The sequence below is a fragment of the Lissotriton helveticus genome, chromosome 1_1, assembly GCF_964261635.1.
Source record: "Lissotriton helveticus chromosome 1_1, aLisHel1.1, whole genome shotgun sequence".
NCBI lineage: Eukaryota > Metazoa > Chordata > Amphibia > Caudata > Salamandridae > Lissotriton > Lissotriton helveticus.
This window is the reverse complement of record NC_136057.1, coordinates 1,897,089,333-1,897,111,430: the sequence shown is the minus strand read 5'-3', so window position 1 is coordinate 1,897,111,430 and position 22,098 is coordinate 1,897,089,333. Positions and strand designations below refer to the sequence as shown.

The following is a 22,098-nucleotide window of genomic DNA, read 5'->3' as shown; positions in this document are numbered from 1 at the left end:
ATGAAAGAGAACCTGCAAGAGCGAGATAAAGAGACAGAAAGTATAGGGTGCTGGAAGAAAGAGGCAAGAGGTGAAATCCAAACTATACAGCCTTGGTCTTCAGCAACTGAGAAATTTGACAGCACTGGTGGTGGCAAATAATAAAATCCTTTGCCCTTACAAGTTATTCTTTACCAGTAGCCACAGATTGGTGGACGTTGCTTGCAATAGGCCAAAGCATAGATTAAAGTACTCCATCAAGGGTGTCCACCCATTCAAAATGTCATTGATGTGGTTTGTGGGTTGCACCCATGACTAGAACTACCTTGTAGCATGGATACCACAATTTATATTGTTGTAAAATATAATTATTGGCAAATTGGTACCCAATACGTTGGGAAGTGTATTATGGGAAATGTATTACTCCTCAGAGTGGATAGCTCTTTCGCTATCCCATCACCAATGGCTGATACAGATGTCTACTCAATGAGAAGTAGGCAATTTTGAAACAAAAAACAAACAAAATATGAGTTACATCTGAATAACATTCTCAATCTTTGCATTTTGAGTGCCATGTTTTTTATGGTTAAGAAGCAAGCAAAATCTAAATGGATCCCTGGACTTTCTATATCTTCCCTTGGTGTCTGATATCTATGAAGGAGTTGGCTTCTTACTTCTGTTGTCTTTTGGTGTTATGATGTTGCATTCCTCTTTAATATTCCTGAATGAACAGAACAAAGCAAACAAAGCTCACCACGTGGAGATAATGAGCAACCTAGTTCTGATCTACTGGACCTAAAACAAGTTCAGGGTTTGCAAGTATTGTTTCTAGTTACAAATTCTGAATTGAAAACAAAATTCAAATTTAACCGTATTCAAACATGGATTAACATTCTAAATACTTGCATAAACTACTTCAAAAGTGCTTTGTTTAATTATGTGATTCTGAAAAGTACATTTGCCTCGTCAGTAGTTTACAATGGTGTTTAGAACTGACAACTTAAGTTGGACTTCAAGGATCTGTATAAAGGTGTTGCTTTCTATTACATTTCCTTAGGGACTCTGCCATTGTCAGATGGGATATTGCCAAGGTCTCTCTCTCGGATGAAGGCTTCTATGAATGTATTGCTGTGAGCAGCGCAGGAACCGGTCGTGCCAAGACCTTCCTTGACGTATCAGGTAGGTTCAATTAATATTAAAATAAACAAAAATTGTGATTACCTATTTTACGAAGGCCTTTTGGGTTGAAATATCCCAAAAGGCGTTTTACCGTTCACACAAATCGGCCTGTTTGCGACCAGTAAAACCCTTGATACATCTGGCCCATAATTATGCTATCCTATGAACATTACTAATAAACACAATGCATACTTTCAAAAGTACATAATGAAAACAATTTCCTAATTTAGAAGTTTGAGCATTCATGATATAAAAAATTATTTACTTTATGTATGTATTGTACACACTCATTTTTTCCAAATTGTTAAGATACAGTAGTCCTGTTCTTGCTGGAGTCCTATGATGGTAAAACCCCCCTATTTCATTCCAATAAATCCAATAAATCCTTACGATCTTTTACATTCATGCACTCTTTGGTGGTCACAATATACTTATATGTTCATAAAAAATATTTATTGATCAGTGTTCCATTAATTGCTTTGTTGTGGATATGATGTAACTGCCAGAGATGGCAATTTTGGAACTGGGGAACCAGGTTTCGACAGCTCAACACCTTGTCACTTAATCTCGCTGTGTATAAAAAAATGAATGTGTTATTGTGTAATGTAACAGGTGCTCATTTGAAGCACTCCAATACCTACGGAACAAGTTTGCACTATAAAAAAACTGCATTTTGTTAACTTCTAATTAGTTCCTTTTTTATAATATTTCTGTTGTAATCGATTTCCAAAACAAATTATGCTGATATTCCTAAATTGGAACAAACATGAAGTCAACTAACTTAATAGTCAAATCATAAATGTTGACTTTAGAAAAGTGTTTTAAAAGCCTGCTATATATACTCTGAGCCCGCTACTATGTACAGGACACTGTCTATTTTTAAATAATTTCACATTTCTTTTACTGCATTGTGTGTTATACAGTAGTGCATGGTAAGCAACTTATGCCATGTCTATGGCATAGATACAGTTGTAAAATACATCCATCCTCTCACCTTCTCTTTTACAGATGTGCTACTCTAACAACCTTTAACACAAATGTTATCACAGTTTCTTTCCTTCAGATCTTTAGGCTCAAAACTTGCTGACAATCTCCAAGCATTATCTGTTCTTGGCCAACTTGAACATCTGGTGGTCACACTACCATATGCTATTCCATTATACCACAGAACGTGCTCAATTTAAAATCATATATTTCATACACAAGACCCTTCTCTGGTCTTCCTCATCTATCTTTCGAACTTTATTATGCCATATCAGCCTCCCATTTATCAAAAGTGCCTCTCTCTAAATTTGGAGAGACAAAAGCATTTTGGGGGAAACTCTTCATGTACAGGGTTCTTAATTCTGGTAATCTCTTCTCATGTCCCTCTATTGTAAAATAGACTTGTTGAGATACTGGTTGGCACAGTTTCAATCTACAGCAAACCTGCTGATTCTGAGACTATCCGCTAAAACAAGGAGCTCTTTGCAACCTCACCCCCCACTCCCAATTTTGTCTCCGATGACGGTGATTGCTTTAGGCAGCATGACGGTCGTTGAATAAAGAAAAGATACATCAATATAGTCTATACAAATAATCCTACCTCCTTAATTTATTCCAGATTTATCCTAATGCTTTATGACTCGCTTTTAGGATCTTCATATTGTTAGTATTTCGCAAGTGAAACAAACTTAAGGGAGAGTTTCAAAGATCTGCACCTGTCTTTAAGGTGACATGTTTGAATTCCAATGGGGCTGGCAGAAGCTTTCATCCATCCAAGGTCTATGAAACAGATCCATGTGAGTGTATTAATAGTACCACAATTACAGTGCTATGCAATTGCAAAAACTGGATTTGCAAGTTCAACATAAAATGACCAGTTTAAAGTTTTATACACTCCTCTGTATTCAAACTCGGGAGCACTTCAATAAATATATCTTTTTTAAGAGTCTGCCCTGTCCCATAACCAGTAATTCCATGATATGAGGTAAGGAAGCAGCTTCATGTTACCATCTAGTGATGGCACTAATGTACAACAAAAGGCCCAAAAACTGGAAATCATGGCAGCGCTCTCTCCTTTACAATTTCTGATACCTTCTTTGTGTTTTGTTACTAGCTTTTAATAATAAGGATGAAAGTGCCATGAAAAAGCACAGTATCATATTTATAGTGAAACCCTCTGACAAACTGATTTCATTCTATTGTGTGCACCCTGATTTGTCCTCCTCTCAAAATTAGTTTTACAATCCCAATTATTGGACAACCCTACCCCAGTGTAGAAATACATCTGCATTGTATCAGCAGAGTGTTGTGTTCAGCTATCTTCCCTTAATTGTGGCCCATGGAACCAAATCTACATCACAAGGCTAACCTATGTGATTGGAATTTATTAAGCACTCATACTCCTAAGCATCACGGTGCTAATAACCAAAAATAGCTTTCTTCTGACTGACAAAGGTTGGAATTACTGTGCTACTGCCAGATTTTTAGAAGCTTTCTAAAACTGAGAAGTGAAAATTGAGAGTATAGATGAAGTAGTAGTGAATTCCCAAGGTGACATCAATCTGTTATGGTATAACACATAATGTGGGTAACTTCTCTAATCCTACAGTGAATGCACTATTTAATAATGACGTCAAGTGCAACATTTACAGTCATTTGTTAAACCACACAAGAAACGTGTGCTAGGTGCTTGTTCATATAATATATCTATTAAGTATTTGTGACGTATTTGTGGTGTGTAAAGGGTGGGCAATGTTTGCTCTGCATCTTATGCAATGAACATTGTTATTCTGGCTACAACTGCAAAGGTAGCTGAGATTAAGTGGCATGGGAAGAATGACCAGCTGCATTCAGGTGACTATTAGTAGGGGCTTCTATGCCACCGCACTGTACAGATCATGATAGCTACTAAAGGAAGCAGATAAAATAGGCCAGGTAGGCGCTTGTGGCAATGTATAAATGAGTGCAAATGGGATTTGTGCCTATTTTGGTAATAATAACACAGAAAGCTGATTGCAGAATGAGCATGTGAAGGGTTTGCTCCTGCATTAACCAGCATTTCATTGTTGGTTAGATTAAAGTGTGAAGTGTACTGATGAGAAGTAGATGCTACACTCTCCCCAAGCCCGATATGACATACTAAAACAAACCTGAGGGATTTTAATTGTAATCAAGTATTGAAGGAAAGTGGATTATTATGTGGTGCGGCTGTGAGACCTTGTAATAATGTCTCCATCATTATCTGGTCCAGTTAGGTTTCTTTAAGTAGCTCAGTCCTGGGCAGTTGTGGCACTGAACAGCTAGGCATAATGAAAAAGATTTTTAGGAGTACCAAAACAACAGGTAAGAAACATGATACATAAAAATCCAACACCAATTTATAAAAATAGAATGTATTCCTACCTTAAAAATGACACAAAAAAGACAAAAATCTATTTTGGTCGAACAGGAGATGTGATTTTTCTAAGGTAAGTAAACTACATTGATTTTAGTCTTTTAAATGCAATAAATTGCTGCAAGCAGTTTGTAGCTAACAGGCTAACAGGCTAAAATGCCTGTTAGAATCCTCTTGGACTAATCACAATGGGCTGAGGCCGGTCAAGGGACCACTGTGTTCCATAGCGACAGCTTACCTGTCAGAGTCAGCAGTCATAGGGTCCTCAGTGCACTTTAATTCTTTTTAAGTTTAAAGGACTTTTATTTAGAAAAAATGCAAAAAACATACATAATTAATAAAAACTACGATGTACTTATAAAACACTAAATGAGTTGATGACTTAATAAACATTCAGCAGAAAAACAAACAGTTGCATAAGTAAAGAGGGTACAGAAACTGTAACAGTGAAAAAAGAGTAAAAGGGGGAAGAGAATTAATAATAATTTGACTATAATTTAATGAAGGAGTAGGAGAGCTGAATACAAAATAAAGTAATATGAGCAATTAGGAAGTAATAGCTGTAAAGTAGATATAAATAGCTGTAAAGTAATATAAAATAGATACATCTAAAAATACATTATCTAAAATTATGGGGATCTGTTCATGGGGGTTTGGGAACTTCTTCCAGCAGTGGACGGTGCTGGGCAAATTTTTGAGCAGAAGCATCTAAGTAAATAGTAATAGGCGACCATAAGTGTTCTCTTTTAATAAGTAGGGATAGAGGGGAAATATAGGCATGATGAAGAAGGTGCTTATAACTGACATTATACCACCAAGATTGGAAGGATAATTGTGTGGAATGTTTCCAATTTTTGGTGATTTGCTGAAACGCAATTGCAATTAGTAAATTCACAATGTCTGTATTACATGTGATGTTGTGCCATTGTTTGGAGAGTGAGCCTAGAAACATGTTTAAAGGGGAAAATGGAAATTGCGCATGAAATATATTAATAATTTAAGACCATATTTTTAACCAAAATTGATGTGCGTAGGGACAGGAGAATAACATATTAAATAAATCTGCATTGGAAGCATTACAAGACAAACCATTTAGTGGAATTGTAGGTGTAAACTTATGAAAAGATGATGGAGTGAACAAAAGCCTATTATATAAAAAGAAAAGTGTTTGCATTGTACTAGCTGATCTTGAGGTCTTACGAATTTTGATCCAAAATTTATCTGAAAAAAAAAATGGACCAGGAAGTATGAAACTTATGGTCCCACTGTAATTCTACTTTGGTTTGAATTCTATGATCTGTGTGTTTGGAGAGAAATGTATAAATGGAAGAAGCACTTCTTTGGGCACTTAATATGGGAAGGATATTGCAATGAGATGATGAAGGGGGAGAAGTCAGAGATTGAGAGGATAAAGCCAAGAGTATCGAATGAATCAATGCCTTGAATTTATTAGACTATGAATTTGGAAGGCCATTAAGGGTTTGTGCTTCAGGAAAGGTGATAAAGGTATCATGCGAGTAAAGATGGTGAACCCAAAGCAACCCTTTGTCTCGCCAAGATTTCCAGAATATTGGTTTATTATTAAATAAAAATGATTTTGCCAAGTCAAAGAATTGAGAAAGCGGTCATCTTCAGAGAGGTGTGAATTGAATGTTGATCGAAATAATTTAAGGGAAGTTTTATGTATAGGCGAGGACGAAAATTGAGTCCTATGTGTAAACGTAAGAGATTCCCGAATTGAGAAAGGGAGAAGAAAGGATAACTCGACCTATGTCCATAGTGGGGGGGTATCTGAAGAAGAATGATTTATACATTCAGAGAGCTGTTTAAGTAGAAAAGCCTTATGATACATATGAAAGTCAGGGAAATTAACACCTCCAAGTATTTTATTACGTTTAAGCATATCAAGGGATATACAAGGATTTTTTTATTCCATAAAAATACTGAACGAATAGAATAAAATATGAGGGAATAGTAAATGGAATAGCAGAAATAGTATAAAGAATAGCAGGAACAAGCATCATTTTAATTGTATCAAGTCTGCCCTACCAGGTTAAATATAGAGGATGCCATTTAGAAATAAGAATTGGATATTGTAGTCGAGACATGAATCATATTTAATGATAAAGTGAGATTAATAGAGGGAGCAAACCATAAACCTAAATATTTGATTTTTGGGGGATTCCTTGTAAAATTAGTTGAAAGAAAGTTATGTCTAAGACATAGAATGTTAAGGGGAAGGATTTCTCAATTTATCAGGATTTAATTTATAACCACAAAGTGAGGAAAAAGTTTTAGCCTCTGTTGAAAAGGCTGAGCAAGAGATTTCTGGTTTTGATAGATATAATAAAATGTCATCCATGTAGACACTCATTTTAATATGAGTTTCACCATTTTGGAAACCATGAATATTAGAATGTTGCTTAATTTTAGCAAGGAAGGGTTCCAGCGCAAATATAAAGAGAAGAGGTGAAAGAGGGCAACCTTGGTGGACACCTCTGTGTAAAGCGAAAGAAGTGGAAATAGAACCGTTAATAAAGATGGAAGCCTTGGGTGAAGTATATAATAAAGAAATGTAAGAAATAAATTTAGGACCAAAACCAAACCAGGAAAGAGTATGAAAAATAAAAGACCAATCCATATAGTCGAAAGAAAAGACCAATCCATAAAGTCGAAAGCTTTCACCGCATCAAGCGAGATAGCCGCAAGTGAATGAAGGTATTTGTTTGATATATGCAAAATATTTAAAGAAGTCTTAGTATTATCAGAGATGGATCTGCCTTTAATGAAGCCAGATTGCTTTAAACAAATGATAGATGGTAAAAAGGACTCTAGTCAAAGAGAAATTAATTTATAATCGGAATTAACTAAAGATATCAGTCTGTAATTTTTACAGAAATGAAGGTCTCTCCCTTCATTAGGAATTAGGAAAATTAGGGCATCCTGGAAAGTACCACTAGAGGCGTTAAAAGAAATGAAAAATGTAAATAAAGAGTGGAGATGTGGAAGAAGTGCTTTGGAAAAGTGAAAATAAAATTCCACAGGAAATCTGTCTGGACCAGGTGCTTTCCCAGTTTTAATGAGACGTAGTGCAAAAGTGATATCTTTAATAGAAATATCATTTTCCATGGATGAAAAATCAATATCAGTGGGAAAGTGTTTCGGATTTGAGTCAAGTTACAGTTGTATTTGAATGGAGTCTGTGGTAAAATCAGGAGTATAAAGAGAGATATAATACTTCTAGAACTCCTCTAAAATATCTTGATTTTTGGTCACTTTTGAGAAATAATTCTTGAACTCCTCTAAAATATCTTGTTTTCGGTCACTTTGGAGGAACACTTTACTTCTTTTAACATGATCCAGCCAAGAAGTGGTCCTGATGTTGGTGATGAAGGATGCCAAGGATGCTTTAGAGATACTGAAAGGATGAAGTCAGTTTTTCTTGGGCCACCCTGGGGTCCATAAACTTCAAGGGTCATCTCCGGCCTCAGGACTGGATGTCCCATGATGCAGCAGAGGAGTCCAGAACAAGTCCAGTTGTCCGACTGGTCAACTAGTCTTCCAGTTACAGCAGGATCACCACATATTTTTAGAAGGACCAGATGCCACTTCAGCCTTGGCTATGGGTACCATGGGCTTGGGGATATCTTGGATAGGTCAGGTACTTGGTCTCCCAAGAGGCACCTGGGTGTCCAGTGGGGGGCAGGTGTTCTTGGGCTGCTGGACACCCTAGAGTGTTTTGTGTCCCTGATGCTGAACAGTGGGCTAGCCAACCAGCCCAGTCACTTCTTCCTTCTGACCATTGGAACTCTTTTCCTTGTGAAGGCACAGCAAGCACAGTCCTCTTACAGGGACCTTTGGGTGTAGTAGGTGTAATCCACTTTTTGGTGTAGCCTCTCTTTGCTGGGTCCAGGGAGCAGCGGGGCAGTCCTTCTTTTGCTTTTTTTCCAGTCCTGTAAAGATCTGAGGACTGAGTGCTGGGGGTTCCAAATTGATGCCAATTTCGAGGTTGTGGTTGGGGAGGACTCACCCTCCCCAACCACAACTAGTCTCACATGTCAACCCGACCAACATTTATATTCTTGGCACTAAACAATCCCACAGTGCATCCTCTGCCCAAATCCAGCATGTCAGAATCCTTCTTTTCTGGGACAGAACTCTGGGCACACCCCTGAAGTGTGTCCAGGTTAATTAGTCACCACTCCTGGAAAACAGGATCTGCAACAGGTTTACCCCCTCTATGGGCGATACCACCCTGTCTAAAGTCTCTCTACCTTCACAAAAGAAAGGGCAGACTGCAGTGTGATATACATTTGCCTATCTAAGGCAGTAGCCTCTTTAAAGCTGGGCTTTCTGTGGTCACAGCCTTCTAGCCATCTTGGTAGAGGAGGTCACCAAATGGTTTCTTTGTTCCGCGTTTCTGATAGCAACTAACATCTACTAACAGGGGGCAGCATGTTGTCTCAGGTGATTACTACTGCAATAGGCAGGAAAGGCTACCAGAGGATTGAACAACAAAGTGGTGACTTTCTAAAGTCACCTTTGCTTTAGAAGTTACTTTAAATCTTCAGCACTAAGCGGGTTTAATGTAACAATTAATTTGATACCTTGGATTACTTTGTTTAGTAGTCCCAAATGGAAGTTAGCACTGGCACGTGGGCTAGTGTAACTCCATGTTAGCCAATGTGGCCACCAGACGTTCAACAATGATAATGACGATTTTGAGTTCACACAGTCAGGACATGTAAATTTAAATTCAACATGTCCTTATTTTAAATATCAGGCAGCCTGCCTTTCTTGCTTGCTAAGGATAGCCTTAGGGGGTGATTTACAAATGTTAAAAAGGAAGCTCTAAGCACAGCAATGGGGGTCTCTGGCCATGTCAAGTTTAAAATTTTAAAAGATGCTCAACTAGGCTGCAATGGCAGACCTAGAACCATGTTTTCATCTTGTACTGTAATGGTGGCTCAATTAAGTGCTGTAGTCCACTAGTGACATGTTAGTTTACTATCTCACTTTACCTCTAGTACCATATACTAGGGACGTATGGGTAGGGTACATATGCCAATATGGGATTAGCCTTTGGTACATACACTTGGGGTTTCAGAGCACATGCACCTCTGCCTGGACAACAGAACCCCATGCACAACAGAGTAAAAAACCCAGCAACATCTAGCAAAAAGTTGTGCAAAATGTGGGGGTGGTCCTGCAAAAGGGCTGTTTCTTTACAAGTACCTACCCAGCATCCCAATGCCATCTCACTGAATATATAAATATTTGTAAGATCATGGTTTATTTCACTATTTTCAATTTTCTCTAACTGGCTTAGCTCTGTTGACCTGAGGTCTCTTGAATTACAGTGACCCAGGCTTGGCAACATCTGTAGCTCAGGATTAAAGGCTCTGGAGTTAAGTCAACATTCTTAAGCTTGTAATAAGAAGCACGCTTCCTCCTCTCCCAGTAGTGTTGTATTCTAAAAAAAGCTCAAACAAATAATCTAAATTCATTCAGTTTGACATCTGAAGGTTGCCAAAAATTGGTTGAATATGTTTCTGGGATTCTTCAAGCTGAGTTTGTGCATAAAGAACACACTGAAAAATTATCATTAACCTAACCACTAGTGACATCCTCACTCCTCAAAATTTCCAAGTTTACAAGAGTGATTTGTAGGGACCATCCTCACTCCCATTTAAATACACTAGAAAGAAATAACAAAAAGTGTGGTAGCACAAAGATTTTCTTACGTGCCTTTACTTCCGAATACAAGTCTGTGTAGTCTAGATTCCACCTTATGCCTTTTTCTTACACCACCTTACAATGTCTGTCTCTTTGTCGCACAATTTCAGATAACCTTTCATCCCTGTTTTCTCCATTTGTCACTGTTTTTCCAATGTTCACTCCCTCCTTTTTGCTCCTTTTTCTGCCTTTCTCTGGATTAAAGTCTGATGATAAAATAAATTCTGGTCCCCAAAAATGAGTCATGGTGTCCACTGTGGTATCGTAGGAATTGAGGGCCTGGGGCACTAAGCATGGACCACACAGACTAAAAGGTGCACGTCACAGCCCAGAACCTCAGGTCCCAACATTTTTGTTAATTCAATTTACGCAACACGGCATCAACCATTTGGCGCAGACCCCACAGGGGTAACTTGGGTCTCACCCTCTCAATGGAGCAAACCACAGTGTGTGTGCCCTCCCCAAAAATGACACTCCTCCCAAAATATAAAAGGATAGTGGACCACTTTGGTGATTGTTCCCATGAATTTCTCAACCCCACCTTTGGTGTGTGGCCACCTGTGGGTTATTTTCCGTTTGGCAATGTTCAACGACTTGAAATAATATAACACCTACTTCCTCTAAAATGGAGGTTCACTATAAGCCCTGAGTTTGTTCAGTAGGCCAAGCATAAATACCACTTTCTCCAGCTTTGGTATCACTTCATTGGTCGATGTACTGGACATTATCTCCACTTTGGGGAGTTTTGAATGGACATTCACCCACGAACGGGCCTGGACTGGCCGTAGCGGGCACTGGGCATTTCCCCGGTAGGTCGGAAGGGTGGGGGCCGGTTTTGGACCAGTGGGGGCCATTTATGTTACTGGGGGCCAATTTTGCAAAATCGGCCCCTTGTAACAATAGCACACTCAGCAGCAGTGTTCCAGCCTGCAACTGCACAATATCTGGCTAAGGTCCTGAGGAAGGTGGTGTTATCTATTCTTCAAGCCACCAAAACGCGCGTTTATATCCTGCTATATGCAGTTGCTTTAATTGGTCGTGGAGATTAACATAACTTTCTGTCTCCCACTTTCCAGATATGTACATTAATGAATGTGGTATTAGTGTATTTGAGGAGGAATGTATGTGAGGTAGTGTGTATGAATGTTCCATTCTTGTTTCTTTACCTGGGGGCTTATGATTTAAAGATTGTTACACATGAAAATCTCATGCCACTAATATGCAAACCTGTTTGTAGATGTTTAAAATATTGATTTTATATGTCAAAATATGTAAAAGAAAGTACAAAAATATGTTTGATAAAACAAATAAAATTAATAAATAACATGAATATTAATAATTATGATTATGGTTTTGCATTTTGTTGTTGTTTAGTTCTATCTCACCCCATGTTGAAATCATTTTCAGTTAGATAAAAGAAATATAGGTCATGAGGGAGCGTTCTTAGAGTGTATTGTTGTTGTCCCCTCTTCTCCCTGACCTTAAAACATTTCACCTAGAGAGGATCCCTTTATCTTGCGTACCCACCAGCAACTGCTCCCCCCAACCTCCCCGGCTGGTTGGACCTAATTGCCAGAGCTGGTATGCGACCCCAGCCCGGCCCTGCCCATGAATCAAATATACAAAAGAAAACGACTGTTTATCCTTTATAATTAATTGGCTGACGTCCTAAAGTCTCATGGATGTGCAATGGAATCAGAGACAGTTTTGTTGAAAGTATCCATTGCTTTATTTAATCAATTCATGCTTTTCCTAGCTTATTTATCTACATAGTGGGAAACATTTCTCATACAAACTTTCTCACATCAATTGTCAGGTACCTACAATAGTATATTCAATGTTAAAATCATGAGAAAACCACAAGGGACCAATTCATGTCATTCATACACATACACATCACTCCCACACTCACCAGCCTATACTCTTTTTAAAAAAAGAAGAGGGGCAGTTCTTCATCAAACATTAAGGGTCTTACTTATCACAAATACTGTTCTAATTATGAATAGCAATGTTCAGTATTACAGTTGTCTTATGTCTTCATACATTTATATGTTGATACATTCAATCATCATATCTCCAATTAACTTTTACACTTGTGTTGTCTCAATTCTTATCATTTTAGCTGTTCCGTATAGTGAGTATTATTTTCTTAATTGTTTCATGAATGTTGCTTAACAAATAGTCATCAGTGCGCGTTTCAGCACAAACGCCTTCTTCAGGAATGCCATCTATGAGATCCCACTTCAAATCCAGTTCCCAATGGGGAATGAGAGCTGGCACACTACTGAAAATCTGGCTGAAGCTGACAAAAGTCCAGAAAATACAACTCCATTTTCTGTTGCATATGATTGCATAGTGGCATCCCTCTGAGACACTGGCTGTTCCACTGTGGTGCATACCCCTCATTTTGGGCCAGTTTAATATGTGCTGTATTCCCCAGCTAGTGAGTACTGAACAGTTTAGTTGCGTCCCCTCCAGGGGCTTTCAGTCTCTCTGGTTGTGTGTCAGCTGTTGTTGATGGTTTGTGATTAGGCCTACTGCCCAGATGTGTGTGCTCACGGTGTGTTTAGTGCACCCCTGCATTCCCTCAGGGATGAATTGCTACACTGTACCTTTCACTGGCCTGGATCCGATAGCAGCCTGATTTCCTTATTATTATTATTTATTATTTGTGAGTTTTATACAGCTCGAGCTAGACCCAAATGTGTCAGAGCACTTTGCAGAGTATGCACAACAATAATTACATGAGGTACATAGGTACATAAGGAATACTTAGATATATATCTATTGTAATGGTAAACATGCACAGCGGGAAATGGTACAAAATATATCTATAGTAATGGTAAAAATGCAAACGGTGCATAGTGGGAAATGGTACAAAATAGCAGGACAATGATTATATAAGGCGTCAATATGAATACACAGCAACAATTGTATAAAAGAGGAGTCCGAAAGACAGCAGGATACATGAACACAGAAAGTTCTGAGGTAGATGAGACAATGAGTTGCCAGGGTGAGGACAGTAAATGCATAGATTGTTCCTAGGTGGTGAATGAACATGGCATCTTAGCACTAACATTCACGGCAACTTGGTGCCTTACTGTGCAGGAACAATATCAGTGGCACGAGATACATAGGGCCATATTATCAAGAAAGGGAGATACATTATCCCCACTTTTATCGACAGGAAACTGCCGCTAAAGCTGCGATAATGGGCTTGATAATATGCCCCTGTGAATTCCCATAGAAGCCCAGGTTAACACCAGAACCTGGGCTTCTATAGAAATTCAGAAGGGCCTATTATCAAGCCCATTATCGCCACTTTAGCGGCAGTTTCCTGCCGATAAAAGCGGCGATAAAGCATCGCCTTTTCTTGATAATATGGCCCATAGAGAGGAAACAACTAGGTATAGTGGTATATGTAAACAGAGAAGCAGCAGTACTCGAGTTACATAAAAAGTGTAGCTAGCAGTACAAATCAACAGTAAATCAAAGAAGAATACAATCAACAGTGCACATAAGAGTACTAAGGTAGTAAACGAGGGTGTATACAGGGTGGGGAGACTAAAGGCACAGTTTTCCCCGAGGTAGTGCTGCGTAGATTATCAAGGCTGGGTGCAGAGAACCACAGGTCCAAGACTCAGGTATGTTACGGAGTGACGGGATCCCTTGATGCTACCTCTGCCACCTGACCATGCTAAGGGGGCTCCACCCACTCGCCGTCTCTGAGATAGCAGCAAGGAGCCAGAGACTCAAGGCGCGGGAGGTTGCTGGTGGGCAGGAGGAGGCATGACTGCACAGGGAGCCTGGATGTGTAGGATCTCTCTAAGATGATCTACAGCTATGTGCTTAGAAGTGAAAAAGAGCAGCATTCCTTGTACTTGATGCTTTTTGCTTATGGTTTTTTTCATACTTTACCAACATTTTGGCTTACAACCTTTGTGTGTCACTGGGTTTTCTCAAAAGGGATAGATTTTGCTGCCATATATTGAATGAGCTGATCTTGTGCCTGAATACTTTGATAGTATGGGAAATATATTGGTCTTACTTGTGCACCCTCTTATTTTCAGTAACGGTTCTTGGTGTCCATTTAGCAATGAAAATCCTGTAAGAACATATGTTCTAGAATGTCCAGTGATACACATGCATAACTTTTGTAGTAAGAAAACTATAAGAACGTTCAACGAATATGCGATCTGTAGGGAGGATTTTAACATAATATATGGGAACAATCCTTTTCTTAAGAGTTCCCTTAGATGAACTTAGACCAGGAGGGTGACATCCAAATGATGGAGACCAAAGCTAGATGGACACGGCTTGGCGTCTCAGGGCCCTCTCCACCTTCCCGCAGTCTTTTGTCTCTTCTGGTCTCTGAATGTTTGCCCACTGTTTGACAATTCTAGCTCTCCTCTGATTTCTATTCTCTTCTGTTGATATCCTGCTACTGGGCTGAATTGGAGAGGTGTGGCGCAGCAGCCAGAGCGGCTTACTTCAGCGTGAGGGGTTCACAGTTCTATGCACGGCGGCAGCTCAGCTCAGCATCATGTGACTCTGGGCAATAGCTCACTTAATATCCCCAATGGCCCCCAGTGCCTTGAAATCCTTAAGGGGGTGATATGTTCGCACTTTACAAATAGTAATTATTATTATATTATTAATTGAAAATAAACTGAGCAAGAGGTGCTGAACTCTGCTGCTTCCTCCCTCCATAATAGCGCTTGGTAGGGAAAGAGAGGGGCTGCATTTCCTCTTTTAGGGAAAAATTGCCTGAAATCCTTAGCACATGTATGTAGCTGGAACTATGACTCTTCTTACTGAGAACCCTTCGGTTATAACCAGTAACAGAAATAGACTGCCACAAATCGATCCAGTTCAATCAGTAACTTATAAATATCTGTATAATGCCATTTAAGACGTTGCATTTTCATATTTGAACGAAAGTATATAAATATGTACCTTTTTGGGCATAAACTTATGGGCAAATATTAATTTGCATTATGTTGATCAGGGGTGAACTTTTTGTGCAGGATACCACAGTACTATACATGGGCTAATATACCAAACACACTTGTCACAGTAAATTGTGCGGCAGAATTCTTTCATTATATACACAAATACAACCAATGAGGGCAAATAGTCTATGAGCACCAGAAGTCTTGAAGCGTGTAACTTACTTTAATTGTTAGCATTAACCACAAATGCGGGTGTTGTTTATAAGCCTGGATGAAGTTCGCAGAGTTCCGTGAACAAAACACACTCCACCAAGCTATGTGGAGTTCCACGAACGGTGGAGTGGGTTACCTCGTGCCGTTCGCACTGATTTTTAGTGCTGGGTATTTGTCCTGCACTGTAAAATAAGCATGAATGGCACCTTGCACAGTGCAAGAGGGCACTGCTTCTTCATGCAGCTCGTGTAGAAGTTCTACTCGAACTGCAGCTTCAGCAACGCGAACGGAAGGTTTCTCAAAACGAGCGGTAGCGGTGATCCGTGACTGCCCGCAGTGAGAAATCTTGCTGGGAAGTGGTCTAGCATTGGATTTTCCTCGCTCGCACTCACCAATTTACCGTTGGCGAGCGAGGAAAAGACTCTGCAAGCTCCGCAGAGCTTGAAAAACTCCGCAAACGGAGTGGAGTTCAGCACCCAGGCTTAGTTGTTTATTGACAGACTTACTAACTACTTACACCTTTGCAGCTCTCCAACATTTATAAATAGGTAGTGAAGGCTTCCTTTCTTTAAAAATAAGTATATTTTGGCAATAAATTGCACCAGGGATTACTCCTGTGTGGTCTTAGTACAATTTCAGTGATACGCGCTAGCAGTTACTTTAATTTGACTATTTTGGAGTTATATATGTTACTTTCCTCTTTGTATCTGAAAATGTAAATTACAGATAGCTTTTATAATAGAAAATGTTTAGAACTCAACACTGCAGTCTTATTTAATCTGCAAATACTTCCTCTTCCACGACTTGACCTTTATTTTGACTCCACTGTAAAGCGTGGCTTCTGTTTTCCACTCTGTCGTCCCCTTTAAAAACAGTGACTGACAGCAATGTATTACTTTTTATTGGACAGCCTCCCAGGATTAGATTAAAAGCGATCAGTCTGGGGAGATCTACAAATGCCATGAGGTGCTAAGTGGATCTGGATGGGCGGGTTGCTGTGTTGGCTTCCCATGATGAAGGAATGGACCTCATTTAGGAGTCTCCGGGGGTCGCAGTTCTGACTCCTGGCTTTACCCTTGTGAAACCTGGCAATGCATTTGCACCCCTGGCGTTAGAGTTTTCAAAATCACTTCCAAGAACGCAGGGGTGGCATCATTGTGGACATCAGTGCTCCACCTTCCTTTACCACCTATTTGTATTATACTAATAGCAAATAATAGTGCATTAGTCACTATTAGTGTAAAGAACTGGAGCACCAGGAACTGGAACTGTGGCAACAGAGGTAAGTAAAATAAAAGTCATTTAAATGTAGTTGTGATATGTTTGTGGGTATGAGTGTTTATATGAGAGAGCGACTGTATATCTGAACGTGTGTGTCTGTATTGGCATGTGTGTGACTGAAAGTGAATGAGGGAGAGAGCATGGCAGGTATGGAGTGAGAATGAGTGAGATTGAGTGTCAGGAATTATGAGGGAGTCAGAGTGAAGGAGTATGAGTATGAGTAACAAATTACAGCAAGTGAGTAAGAATGCATTAGTAAGAATGAAGGAGGGAGTGTTAAAGAGTGTGAGGGAGTGGAAGTGAAAGTGAGTGAGTAATTGTAACTGAGTGGGAATGAGTGAGTCAGAAAGAGTGAGAATAAGTGAGAATGAATAGGATTGTTATGTTATACTTGGATGTTTGGCGTTGATCCTGCTATACTGAAGGAAATTCTTGGCTTACAGAAACACTCATGGCAAAATACTCATGCTGGCATACTGAATGCAATTCTTAGCATGACAGGCACCTGTGACAAACTATTGACACTGGAATACTAGAGGTAATACATGGCATACAAGACACTCATAGCAAATTGTTGGTCATTGCATACTGAAGGAAATTCTTGGCATGGGGGAACACGCAGAAGTATGCTGGATTGGTAAATTGGAGATACTTGTTTCCAGGGAGGACAATCATGGCATATGGAAGGGGGTCAACCTGAAAAAAGGTAGTCCTGACATACTAGTAGTAATTTTTTATATAAGGCTGACCCATGGTATATGAATGACACTAATAGCAAAATTCTAGTAGTAGCAATATATATGTAATTTCTGGCCAAAGGGAGCACCCAATGCATGTTGGGGACCCATGACAAATGCTGGCGCTAGCACAATTGAGTAGATTCTTCACATGTGTGGGTACCAATTGCACATTTGTAATAATTTAGTTCCTGGGGGCTGTCATTGGCTTAGCTCACCATAAACTGACTTCAATATTTAATTTGTAGCGCTTCAGAGACTTTGGCTTTTTAGCAAATTAATTGAGAATTATGCTTTAATGCTCTAATTTTTCAGATGTTTAATTTTTTTTGTCAGGGGTGAGAACCTCCCAGAACCCCCACAAAAGAGTTTGGGCTCAGTCACTACATGCCAGATCTTGTGTGGTGGGGTTGGTTGTTCATGTTGAGGAATTCCCTTCTTCTGCAAAACTTCGATCCTAATACCCATGTTACCCCCACTAGTTTTTGAATGCTCTGTGGTGACCGTTTGGACCCAAGGAAAGAGGGATTTGGATTTAAAAAAATCTAAAATAATGAATTAAAAGAAAAACTGAGAACATGTTGCTCTCCATGTGAAAAAACAAAGATTACATTTATTAATGTTGTTTTTAGTTTCTTTCTTATGTCTCTTTTGCTGACTCCTAGAAGCTGGCACAGATCTGGGGTGGCGGACGTAGGGTGAGGGGCAAGGGGGTGTAAAAAACGAAAAAAGGCACTTACGTCCTCGCCCCTCTGTCCCCCTTCATCTCTCCTCCGCCAAACAGGAAACAGCCAGGCTCCCCTGAGCCAATCACAACGCTGTAATGCAGCATTGTGATTTGCTCCCCTAAGCCAATCACAAGGCTGTAATGCACATTGTGATTGGTCTGAGCGCCGTAGTTTGGTGCTCAGGCGGGGACTGGGGATCTGGGCATGTTCTCCACCCAGGCTGTAATGCAGCCTGGGTGGAGAACATGCTAAGTGAGCATGACTGTTTGGCCGTGTGAACAAGTACAATATTGACAACTTGACACGATATTGCAGAGACTCAAATAAGAGCACAATTTCCAAAGGATTGCCTGCTTACAGTGTTAATTTTCACAAGCAAATAATAAGGAAAGTAACCATCAAAATATTTCCCACAAATAAACATGCCACTGTATTTAGTCTGCTATTTTTTTTTAAATAAATAGTGAGGTTCCAGTTAATAAGTGTAGGTGGTGTTGCTAGGTTGTAAGCTTGAGTAGCAGGACCGCCCTATTTAGTTCCTTAATGCGAGGTATCGAGAATTTAAAGGGCACAGGTATGTTTAAAGTTGCTTGCCAGGATTTCCTGCTCTTGCAAGACTCCCCATGTGTCACAGAAGTTGTTCGGGTTTGAAGTGCACAAGATAGTGTTTTGAGTCTGGGCTTAGTGTAGGAGTTCCACCTAAATCTCTTCAGCCTAGAAAAATAATGAGTAAATTTAAGTCGCAGGAGTTCCCCATATATGGCTACCATAAGGATTACTCCACCACTTCCTTTGTATAAACTGGCAAGAAGTCTCCTTGCAGCTTTAAGAGATCTCCAAGAAAGGCGACTGGGAGTGTCTGAGTTTAGTTTCATTAAGGTTACTATGGTTCTTGAGGGTGAGCCCTGACACTACCAGCCATGACCTGTGCAGGTAAGAGTGGTGGGACGGTAGGACTTGGTAGGGTCTTATTTCGACAGACGACGATGAGGGGAAATTAATTAATTAGTTAATTTTCCCTCATCGTCGTCTGTCGAAATCCCTCCCCAACTGACCCCACTGCCTCACCGCTCTTACCTGCGTGGGCCACAGCTGGACACTACAATTCAAGGCAGGAATTACACTCCACCTCTATCAAAGCTCACCAGCCACCACTGCAAGAACAGACGGTAAACATTGTCAGTGCTGTTTACTTTCTTTAGGTTCGACTGGGGTAAGTACTTTATGCTTTAGGTGTTGTAAATCTGTATTATGCTTGTTAGGCAAATTCCTGAAATCCCGCTGTTATTCTAAATGCCAGAATCACCCTGCATCTGCAGCATAATTTTAACGTGGGAGCACGAGAACAGCACTTGTGCACATTTTTGGGTCAAGCGTAGCGGCAGCGCGCAGGTGCTGCTCGCTCTGCGAGGAATGCAGTAGCCGAGCATGCTGTGGAAGCCTCGCCTTCTCTCTGCCCATATTTTTGATTGGCCGATGTCATTGTCCTTGGTAAATGCTGGCTTCTGATTGATAATGAGGCTTGTTAGTCCCTCCTTGTTACTGCCCTGTCACCATTTGTTACCTCCCATGACGACTGGATCTTTTACTTGTGGCGTTACACGGTCTTCTTCATAAGTCAGTAAGCACTAAGTTTTTTTTCATTTGCAACGCGGTCTGCTTTCACTTTAGCAGCTGCGCTTGTTTATTTAATTAATTTGCCACGCGGGCCGAAAGGGGGGGTTTCTTCTCACTAATCTAACAAGCATTTGCAATGCAATAGGTCTCGCATTTACGCGAGTTTGAGCTATTGACATTGCAAATAACAGTGCCTTTTAAAACATAAATAAAAGGCATTGTCATTTACAACGCCAATAGCTTAAACTCACGTAAATGCGAGACCTATTGCATTGCAAATACTTGTTTAGAGTGAAATGTGTCCTTGAGGCTAAGATGGATGTAAGGACACATTACATGCTAAAAAATAGTGTTAAATGCAGTTTTGCATTTCACATAATTTGTGTAATATTGCAGAATTTTAAGTTATTATGCCAAAACAGATGCCACAAATTTCCTCACCACTAATAAAACCATATATGTTTTTAAACCAGCTCTTGCAATGTTTCACTATTGTGAGCACATGAAAAATTATGTGTTTTAAAAAAAAACATTCACTTCTGTGCTTCACACGAGTAATAGTGGCTTGCAAATGATCATTATATCAAAATATATCAATAATAAGGAATAATGTAATCTAGTTACATAGTTCATATTCAAATATGGTCTATATCAATTACTATATGTGGACATAACTACTATTGTTTTTTTAGGTCTTTTTCTCCCCCTCCCTTGAATTTATCAATACATTTATTTTTCCAACCCACATTAGAGTAACTATTAAATTATGGCAGTGTGTGGTATAAATAATGTACGACCCCACTGCTCTTCTATGGCACAGTATACTCCAGACGAACACAGGATTTTTCATTTAATATGAAAAACAAGTAATGTTCCTCTGACATAGGTGGTATCTAAAATAAACATTAGTCTGTGTTGTTACAGAACCATGCAGTTATAGTAGAACTTCAGCAATGTCAATTATTGTGATGCCATCGGGGTTATGGCATGTGACATCACTTACTGGAAAGGGTCAGTGTGAATGGATATATGATTTCACTTCCTGTGATGTCACTGATGCCAAAGTATGTGTGATGTGACTTCTGCCACCCCTTGCATTTTTGTGAATCGACGACCATGGATGAAGGTTCAGAAATGTATTTATCACTAGACTTTGCTTGACAGAAAACATGGAGCACCAAAGATACCAGAACTTCTCCTGATCCACAACTGTAACTGCTTTGAAAACTTGGGAGTAATCAGTTTGCTGGCTCACAGTTTAGCACTTGATAAAAATATAATGAAACTGCTTTCTCTTTTATCCTTTCTATGCAGAGCCACCACCAGTGATTCAGGTTCCCAACAATGTCACAGTGACTCCTGGAGAACGGGCAATCTTGACGTGCTTGACTCAAAGTACGGTGCGCTATAATCTCACCTGGCTCCGCAATAATCTGGATCTGAAGATGACTGACCCACCTAGGATTAAAATGATGAGCAACCTCTCATTGGAAATCAAAGCCATAAAGCTCAGTGATGCTGGAGAGTACAGCTGCTTTGCCGCTAATGAAGGGGGAAGTACACTGGCTTCTGTTTTTCTCACTGTACAAGGTATGTTAACATGTAAATATGAGCATCTGTATAGTCTGTTGCTCTTGAATGTATTCACAGTGCTTTACAATGATACACACAATAGAGCCTGCATCATATTTATCACTACACAACGAAGCATGGCGTGGTGTACATGGGGGCTTACGCTAATCAATTTCTCCACGTTTATGAGGGAAATAATTGAGATAATTCAATCACTGCACTGGGCAAATTTACTATTTCTTGAAATGCAGTGCAGCAGGGAAAGTTGCTGTGCTGCCTTGTGTTAAAGGGAGAGAGCAGGACAGTGTCATATCTACAATGATATGATGCTACTACCATCTTCTCAAGCAATGCCACAAATTCAGGCTGGCTAGCACCACACACACATCTTTGCACCATAGTTCAAAGGTGTGTGTGGGATCTCTAGTCTAGATTTTGTATTGGAAGGTTACCCTTCCAGTAGAAAAACACTAAGCTTTGACTAACCTTGAAATGTTCCCACTGGAGGGGCCGATTCCGATTTCAGCCGGAAGGGCTCCGAACCATGTTCAGAGCCCTTCCGACCGAATCGGTCAGTCCCGGTCGGATTCCTTCCCGACCGAGCCATTCCGATGGGCTCTGTCGGAAGGAATCCGACTCGGATTTCTGGATTATGTACGACAGGCTCGGAGAGCCAGTCCGCAGTCCGGAAATCCTCCAGTGCTCCCCCGGTCGCGTCTGTGCGA

At 39.9% G+C, this 22,098-nt stretch overlaps 1 protein-coding gene across 1 annotated transcript in view; it reads left to right on the top strand.

The window, feature by feature from the left end:
- Window positions 1-22,098, top strand: part of HMCN1 (hemicentin 1) — a 1,257,483-nt gene that overhangs the window by 340,318 nt on the left and 895,067 nt on the right. The window contains exons 10-11 of the mRNA XM_078642741.1: window positions 1,037-1,158; window positions 21,116-21,391. Of these exons, the coding sequence (XP_078498867.1) occupies window positions 1,037-1,158; window positions 21,116-21,391 (398 nt within the window). The remainder of the gene's footprint in view (window positions 1-1,036; window positions 1,159-21,115; window positions 21,392-22,098) is intronic.